Source organism: Nicotiana tomentosiformis, chromosome 2 (genome assembly GCF_000390325.3).
Source record: "Nicotiana tomentosiformis chromosome 2, ASM39032v3, whole genome shotgun sequence".
NCBI lineage: Eukaryota > Viridiplantae > Streptophyta > Magnoliopsida > Solanales > Solanaceae > Nicotiana > Nicotiana tomentosiformis.
The window spans coordinates 29,206,490-29,215,681 of NC_090813.1; the positions used below are offsets into that span (position 1 = coordinate 29,206,490).

Below are 9,192 nucleotides of genomic sequence, written 5' to 3' on the forward strand. Positions count from 1 at the left end.
AATAAAGGAACTATATGAAAAACTTAAACACTAAAATGACTGGATAAGAAGGAAAGGAGTTCAAAAGATTGTGATCTAAAGTTCAAAAGTATAACGTTTTCATGTCCATGCCATATATTTTCGGAATTTCATGGCTCAAACTTAATGATATAATTAGTTAGTAATTATTTATGGCAAAGGAAATAACATATTATACTTTCTATTTAGATAGCTAAATGAGAGATATTACTCTCATGCTAAAATATGACAAAGAAAAGGACTTCAAAATCGAAAAGATAATGAAAGTGGGCGAAATGTTTACATGTAATCGATTGAAATTTAATTTAAAAAACTAATATGTAAACACGTTAAACTATGAGTAACAGAAAAGGACTTCTAAACTATGATATTATTTGAGTTAAGTGTAAAATGAACGTGCAATATGCCCTTTAGTTTGTTTTGTTAGTTTATCTGATTAAATATGTAAAAAAAATCCTATCTCTTCTTTCACTCTACTATATTGCATGCTATTTCTGAATAATTAGTTGATAGCGTTTTTGAACAAAATATTTAATAGTATATCTACGTATATCTGTTTGCAAAGATGGTGAATTTTGACTTCGATTAATTAGTTTGAATATTATATATACAATTATCTTTAACTTTTTAAAAAGTGTGAATACATATTTGTACGTAACTTGTTTCCGTAATGAGGTAAAATTAAGTCAAGTTGATTTTAATATCCTAAATAGTAATAAAATTAACGTGAAACAAATTAATTATACTTATGTTCGTATTTCAAATAAGGAAATAATTTATATAATGTAAAACTTAATTGATTATGAATTCCTAAATATTAGGGGTTTCTACAGAGTTTAAATAAGGAGTGATCTTATAACCAAAATTTTTAATTGATCTTAAATTCCTAAATATATGAAATAATGAAATGACTATTTTATCTAGTGTGAAATTAATTTTTAAAGGGTAAAAAAGGCGAACGACATTTCGCTAAGGGTCTTCGTACTTTTAATATAGTGCCTAATCTCAAATATAAAAAAATTATATAAATATTATTAAAACTTATGCTTAAGTTATACAATAAAAGTGAAGGAGTGTAAAATTTGAAAAGTAATTATTAATCCTATTTAGCTAACTCTTATGAAGGGACTATTTATGCCCCATATATATTCAACTTAAATACATTATAAATTCTATTATATAATTATTTCAATTTTACAAGTTATCATGTTTCGTTTATAATTTTAGTAAGAATACTTAATCCTTGAAGATTTAAGAGTTCTTCCGTGATTTTTATTTGAGAAGTTTGTTCTAGAAGACACAAACAAGATCAACTAATTGATAGAAGACGTCTTCCTTTTTCTCAGTGAGAAAATGCAAATTGTTCTATTAATTTAACCAATAAGAAATAATATAAAAATTATTTCCAACAAATTAGAAAGAACTACCGCAAAAGTAGAATTCACGCGCGATATTTTGATTTATCTACACTTTTTGTGTTGTGGAGAGAACTTTTTTCTCTGCCAAGCATATAACTATGCATACATTTGGATGCATGATCATATATTTTCTTTCTCTAGAAGTAATAATCTATAATTATAATGAAGTTACGTGCAGTTGACGGGTTCTGAAAGGACTATGTTAATACTATCATGTTAATACTAAATGTTAGACAATATCTTATATATAATGCTACAATTTTTTGAAGTTTTTTTTTTTTAAGAAATAATTTAGTTTTTCAAAAGGTATAAAGTTGGTATGTCAATTAATTTTGACTATGGCAATTAAATGTACATATTTTTAATTTGTTGGGTACCTTAAATATTTATATTTTTTGTTAGGTTTCTTTAACGTCAACAATTATTTTTATTCTCTGAGAATATTTATTTGTCGAGCTCCAAATAAAATAAAATAACCAAAAAGGTATTTTCAAATAATTCTCCCTTGTTAGGATTACTTTGTCTAATATTTAGGATTTGAAGTTAACTAATATTATTCTTACATTTTTTGAATTATTATAGTAAATTTGTGATATGATTTGTGCGGAATAAGGTTGTGCAAATATGGGTGTATTTTGTGGGACAACTAATTTACTCACAATTATATATTATACTGGCTAATAAGAAAGAATAACTTTTCCATATTTTGTTTGATTTTTTTCTCCGACATCAGCAAGTTTGGCAGATATATTAGCCGAAGCTTGCAGTTCCATGAATAATTCTGCATATCTGGACATAATTTATGCATTATAAGATTTCTTTGGGATGTGTGTACTTTATATTTACTTTACATAATAATTCAAATAAGGGAAAAATTTATATTTACGACTTTTTACATAGTTCAAATAAGGAAGAATTTAATTAACAAAATTTAGTTGGTTTTGAACTCCTAAATATTAGGTAAATAATTACATTACTATCCCTAAATAAAAGAAAAATTATTAAATGACTATTTTGTCTAGTGTGAACTCTATTTTTAGAGGGCAAAAAAGACGAACGGCATTTCGCTAAAGGTTTTCGTGCTTTTAATATAGTATAGATATATGAGTCTCACTTAGTAGAGAATTTCAACATACCATCCTGTAAGATATGACCAAAATTTGTCCATAGCAAACTTGGAGCCAAAGAATTCTAGTTTGAAGACAAAGAAAAAAAGTATTTTCTTTTATTTATTTTTTTTTTACTTGGGGACCAAGAACTTTGCCCTATAAATATAGGTCATCTTACTTTATTTGAATCCTCCCATATTTTGATTCGAAACTCATTTTGAGTATTCTTGTACTACATAATTTTATTATATTCCATAGAGTTAGTGTTGAAAAATACTTTGATTGAACCTCTTCTTTGTGAGTGATTGTAGCGAGGTTATTCTCTTGGGATATACTTTGGTATGATTAGAGTTTCATCTCTAATTTTGTACTCTCTTTTGTGTGCCGGTTGTTATAGTGAAATTGCTGCTTTCCGCTTGTGGACTTGGGTCACCTTGACCGAACCACGTTAAATTATGTGCCTCTTTTATATGCTTTAATTGTCATTATTATTAACTTGCATTATCTTTGTTATTGTCATTATAACTTTGTTTGGCTAAATTCTGCACTACCCGAATTTTCGATCCTAACAAATTGGTATCAGAGCCGGATCTAACCAGGTTAGTTTAAGTAGCCAATATGACTCTAATAAAGACTTATGTTGAGAAATTTGACCGAAGTGCAAACTCGGGATGTGGCAATTAAAGATGGAAGCTATCCTAATTCTGGATGGCTTAGACTTGGCGTTGCAAGGAAAGGAGAAAAAGGCGGATAAAATGACGGACGAGGAGTTTGTTATCATAGACAAAAAGGCAAAATCAGGTATCATCTTAAATCTCTCAAATGAGGTTTTACGTGAAGTTTCTGTAGAAACCACAGCCAAAGGCATGTGGAAAAAATTAAAAAACCTTGTATATAAAGAGAATGGTGGAAAATGGACTTTTCGTGAAGCAGAAGCTGTATACAATTCGTATAGGTGAAGGTACCTCTATTCTCTCTCATCTTGACACCTTTGATTCCATTCTTATGGATTTGAGTCATATAGACGCAGAAATTAAAGATGAGGATCAAGCTGTATTACTGCTTTGTTCTCTACCCCCCATCTTTTAAGCATATAAGAGATACTATGCTTTATGCAAAAGATAATATCTCTTATAAGGATATTAAATTTATCTTAAAATCAAAAGAACAGATAGATAGTGATATTACTAGGGAAACTAGTAGAACTCAAGCGGACGTTGACTTATTTGTTAGAGGTAAATCCAACTCAACATCCAGATACAATAATTTAGAATGTCGCTATTGTCATAAGAAATGTCACATTATCTCCGAATGCTATAAGCTGAAGAATAAAGAAAAGCATAAGGAAAGAAAAACTAAGCACAAAGATGACACTGGCGAAGCTAGTGTAGCTACTGATGAGATTGATGAGGGAACTATATTTTTAGCTACTGAAACTAGTTTCAAATCTGACAATGAGTGAATTTTAGATTTTGGTTGTTCGTATCATATGTGTCACAATAGGGACTTGTTTTCTACGTATGATTCAATTGAAGGTGGAGTTGTCCAATTGGGTAACAATGCTACTTGTAATGTTATTGGCAAAGGTACAATTCGAATGAAAATGCACGATGATATGGTGAGAACTCTCACCGATGTTAGATATGTTCCTGAGTTGAAGAAAAAATCTCATCTCTTTGGGCACTTTAGAATCTCTTGGGTGCAAATTCATTGGTGAAGGTGGAGTTCTGAAAATATTTCAAGGTGCTCTTGTGATCAAGAAAGCACACAAATCTGGTTCATTGTATACTTTATTGGGATCGACTGTTATAGGCACTACTACAGTTTCGATATCAGACAACTTATCTGATTTTGATGACATTAAATTTTGACATAAGCTCATTGGGGTTTTTTTGAAGCTGGAGTAAAATAACTATATCATCCAATTTACGCCAAGGTGGAGATTTGTAAGATATGGCCTAAATTTGTCCATAGCAAATTTGGAGCCAAAGTATTCAAACTTGGAGCCAAAGAAAAAAAGTATTTTCTTTTATTCTTTTTTTTTTTTTAAACTTAAGGACCAAGAACTTTGCCCTATAAATATAGGTCATCTTACTTCATTTGAATTATCCCATATTTTGATTAGAAACTCATTTTGAGCATTCTTGTAATAGAGAGTTTTATTATATTCCATAGAGTTAGTGTTGGGAAACACTTTGAGTGAACCTCTTCTTTGTGAGTGATTGTAGCGAGATTATTCTCTATGGATATATTTTGGTATTATTAGAGTTTCATCTCTAATTTTGTACTCTCTTTTGTGTGCCGGTTGTTATAGTGAAATTGTTTTTCTCCGCTTGTAAACGTAGGTCACCTTGACCGAACCACGTTAAATTTTGTGTCTATATGCTTTAATTGTCATTATTATCAACTTGCATTGTATTTGTTATTGTCATTATAACTTTGTTTGGCTAAATTACGCACTACCCGAATTCTCGATCCTAACACATTCTCATGTTGAGTCTCTGATTTTTTTTCTCCAAACATTTTTTTATTGACAACGTTAAAAGAAAATTACGCAATCATTCAAGTCATAAACACCAATAGCATTTAAGTTCTATTTTAATTATCGATAAACGGAATGGCTGAACCAGGAATTTGTTGAAATCAGTAGGTAAAATTTAAATGTTTTATTTTTATTTTAAATTGAAATAAAAGGCCAAAAAACATGGCCAAGTCATATATAGTCAGAGCTGCGTCAGATACATTGGAAGGTCAAGCTAAGGATTCTTTCTTCCTCTCTGTTCTTTGATGCTGTCTTTATATTCAAACATTAAACTACATTATCATCTTCTATTATGGTGCTAAATTTTGGTTATGCCTAAAATCTCTTCATTCTAAAATTAAATTTCATAGATCTGATCTCACTGTAATGCTACCATTCACTTGTTAGTTTGGCCATTAGTAGTAAGCCCCTCTCCACCTTGGACCAAACTAGTAATTAACTTAATTAGTCATTACATGCATTTGTATTCTTGGGGGTAGATTTAAGCACATCTTTTTTTTTTTTTTTTTTTTTTTGGGAATTTAGGCCTGAGGGCCATCCTTATCTTCTCCATTTAGTTTTGTGTAATTTTGAAGATGAATTCACCTACCAATGCCGTACAAATCAGAAGTGACTAGATATTAGCATATTCTAATGTCCTTAGTTATGTTCCAATCTAACAAACCAATTTTGTATTGGACAAGATATTAAACATATATAAAACATTGTCTGAAGAAATTTATGCGCCAAGTATTGTCTTACCAACCACAAATTAAAACTCAAGGATTATATTTATTCGTTCGAATCATAGAGAATAAAGAAATTTATATAAATCTTTAAAATAAAATTGAATATATTATAAGTAAACTACTAATTAATGACATACAAGTCAAAATAAATAAACACCTACTAATCCACCATCGGTGGTTTAGCCGTTTCTAACTAGTCTAATAAAATTTCCTGAAAAGAAACTCTATCCTCATATAAACGCTTTCACATACATCTATACTTTCAGCTTCTATGTATTTGATTTACTCACAATTTAGCTGAGCTAGAATTCCTATTATTTAATGCTAGAAGCTTTGCCAGAAACAAGTAAAATGAGGTCACTAATGTCGCTCTACTTCGTAGACAAGACTCATTCCGTACTTTACTTAAAAGTTCGTGTCATTCACATGATGGTGCAACCATTAGGATTTTCATCACTGAACATTTGCGGTGCGTTTAAATACGTTGGTGGAGGAGGTGGTGGCGCATATTGTGGTTGGTGTGCATACTCTACCGCATAGCCTGTATGAGCATAACGTGGATCGTACGTTGTCAAGCCATAATCTTGATTCATATGACTTTGATTATGCATAGGCATTGCATAATATGTATTTGAGTTGTAACCATAGTATTCCATTTTGTTGATCACTTCTGTCTTCTTCTCTTTCGATTCGCCGTCTTTTTTCTCGGCGGCGGCGGCACTCTCTTTCTCCTTCTTGTCATTGCCACTCTCTTTGCCTTTCTTTTCACCACCACTATCGTCTTTCTTTGGTGTAACAACTTCAACATTTTGCTTCAATTTATCTGTTAAGTAAGGAATTAGCTTCTTTATATCCACTATCCCCTTTATCGTGACCAAATCTTTTTCTGATTCTATAGTCACCTCTTGTACCCCTGTCCAAAAAAAAGGTAAATAATAAGCACATAGTCAACCATTAAAGGAGGGAGGATATGGCCTAGAAATACCGAGTTCATCAAGTTCATCTTAATCTAAAAATCTTGACGCGATAAATAAATTATATATAAAAATTTATTAAAATTACAACAAATAGTAAATATAAATAAGTTTAAAATTATAGATCTACCTCTGCAACTAGGAACAATAATAATAATAATCTCACGAGAAGGGAATCATTATATTGGGATTCAAATATAAATATTTGGGAATTGAGAAGATGGTTGCAAGATACACGATAATTAACAAAAATATCCATAATAAGCTTATCAAAGCGATTCAGTGTATCTTACCTTTAATCTTTTTTATAATTCGTTTTGTTTTATGTGCACACCCGTCACAGTGCATCCGAATCTTCAACACCACAGTGCTTACTTGAGGCTAAAAAACCACACAAAAAATAATAAAAAGAAACAAATTAGTCATAATTCAATTAATCTACTCCAAGAATTAATTAATTTCAGAACATTAATTACTTGAGGATTAATTTAGCAACGAAAATGAAGAGGTGTACGTTACACAAGGTTTTTTAGTTTTTACCTCTTTAGGTTTCTTCTCCTCGTCCTTCTTGTCCTCTGTCTTTTTCTCAGTTTTGTCATTAGATTTTTTATCTCCACCGGCGCCGCCACTGCCGCCGTCCTTTTTCGGCGGCGATGATATCAGCTCCACCTTCTTTTTGGTCTTGATCTCCACCCTTTCCCGGAGCCATGAGGGGTCCACATTCCCTTTCACTGTCAATTTTCCACTTTCACAGTCCGATTTCACGTCTTCCACACCTTCATTTAAATCACCACAAACTCATTTAGCCCAAAACTAAAACTCTACCTTAAACTAGTGATTAAATCAAATTAAAAATTGCCTTTGGAAAATAAATAAAAAGATCACTGCTAAGCAGACTGCTGGTTTTATATATACACATATATTACTGAAAGCTATGTATTCGATCGTCAAATTCGAAACTAACAATGATGGTTCCTTGAGAATTCCGAAAAGTACATGTTCCGGCAAATTTAAGAAACCAGAATCTTAAAATTTAGAAGCTTAAAGTCAAAGTCTTAATCGTGTGAAACCAAACACTAAACCAGACAAATTAATTAATTAATTAATTACCTTCGGAGTGGCGAATGAAACGTCTGACTTTCTTGGCACAACCTTCACAATGCAAATCGAGCTTTAACACTATGGTGGCAGTGTTATCACCCTTCTTCTCTCCGCCTTCATTCTTCTTCTCTGCTCCTTTAACTTTGGTTTCTTCTTTTTTCTGAAACCCAAAAATTAGAAGAAAATTAAGTTTAAGTAGTACAAGAAAAAGAAATTGCAAATAGGGGAAATGAAAGATGGAATTAATGAATTACCTCGCCCATTTGTTTGAGAGGATAAATGACACGAATTAAATGGAATGGTTTGAAGTTTGAAGAGAGAAAAAGGAGGCAAATGGAAGAATATATAGAGAATTGGTGTGAAGATATGGATGTATGTAGGAAAAGGAAACTGACTGCCAGAGTGGATACAAAGAAGACGGTTTCATTACTTCTGCTGACTGCTTTCGTGACAAACCAGCCAACTTTGACTACTACCTTTCTCTTCACCTTCCCTTTTTTCTATTCCTATCCCTAATATTCTAGACCTATTTTCATTCTAACTTAATTAATTTGTAGGATAACCAAATTAATATATGGCTTATAATTAATTATACTTCACCTGTTCTCTGGCTACTATACTAAAAATATTTTTTTTAATTAAAGGAAGTGCACCGTAAAAAATAAATAACTAAAGGTGAAACGAGAGAGTATCATACTATCAATTTATTTAACACGTGTAATTAACATTATAAGTTACATGAGAATAAGCAAAACTAAGAACTCTACTACTAGTAATGTTGAACCAAATTTGTATATTGATTTAAGGGCCATTTTTGGGTTCACAGGTAAATTATGCAAGAACTAATACGTCGGATTATTTGTGATGCCAATGGAGTTTTTGCTTATCATATGAAAATGTAAATAACATGTTATTATATCTCCTTTTTTATCTTGATTAATGGAATCATTTCTTAATAAATTTCCTATATAAAACTCTTAAGTTCTAATACGCGAGATCATATTCTAAAAATTCTTTTCCTTAGTATAACTATTATGCATTTTCTTCTTCTAATATAATTAGAGTGAACAGTAGAAGTGGCTATCTATATGCTGATAGCCATTTCAAAAGGTATAGTTTTAAATCATTGGATTGAAAATATCAGAAACATACAGCTAAGCTTTAGAAGGCAAAGAAAAAGACCATAGATGTCAAAATGCCAAGAGTCAAATCACAATTAATTAACTTGAAAGGAACGGAATGAATATATTTATACCTGTATTATCCATTGTACAATAGTATTGATTTGTATGAGTGAGAGAT

The 9,192-nt window shown here is 30.9% G+C and overlaps 1 protein-coding gene across 1 annotated transcript; it reads right to left on the minus strand.

Moving 5' to 3' along the window:
- Positions 1 to 6,022: 6,022 nt before the first annotated feature.
- Positions 6,023 to 8,298, minus strand: LOC104108938 (heavy metal-associated isoprenylated plant protein 6-like). The gene is made up of 5 exons (XM_009618092.4): positions 8,145 to 8,298; positions 7,900 to 8,050; positions 7,330 to 7,565; positions 7,083 to 7,170; positions 6,023 to 6,728 (listed from the first exon to the last, which is right to left on the minus strand). Exons 1-5 carry the CDS (start codon positions 8,151 to 8,153, stop codon positions 6,238 to 6,240), a joined length of 975 nt encoding a protein of 324 aa, XP_009616387.1. The 5' UTR covers positions 8,154 to 8,298; the 3' UTR covers positions 6,023 to 6,237.
- Between the last annotated feature and the right edge of the window lie 894 nt (positions 8,299 to 9,192).

What these genes read in the sequence shown, in the direction of transcription:
- LOC104108938 (XM_009618092.4), bottom strand. An exon ending in TTTCATTCGCCACTCCGAAG is followed by an intron (nt 7,566 to 7,899) that starts GTAATTAATTAA and finishes ATTTAAATGAAG; the next exon opens with GTGTGGAAGACGTGAAATCG. An exon ending in AATTATAAAAAAGATTAAAG is followed by an intron (nt 6,729 to 7,082) that starts GTAAGATACACT and finishes TTTTTTGGACAG; the next exon opens with GGGTACAAGAGGTGACTATA.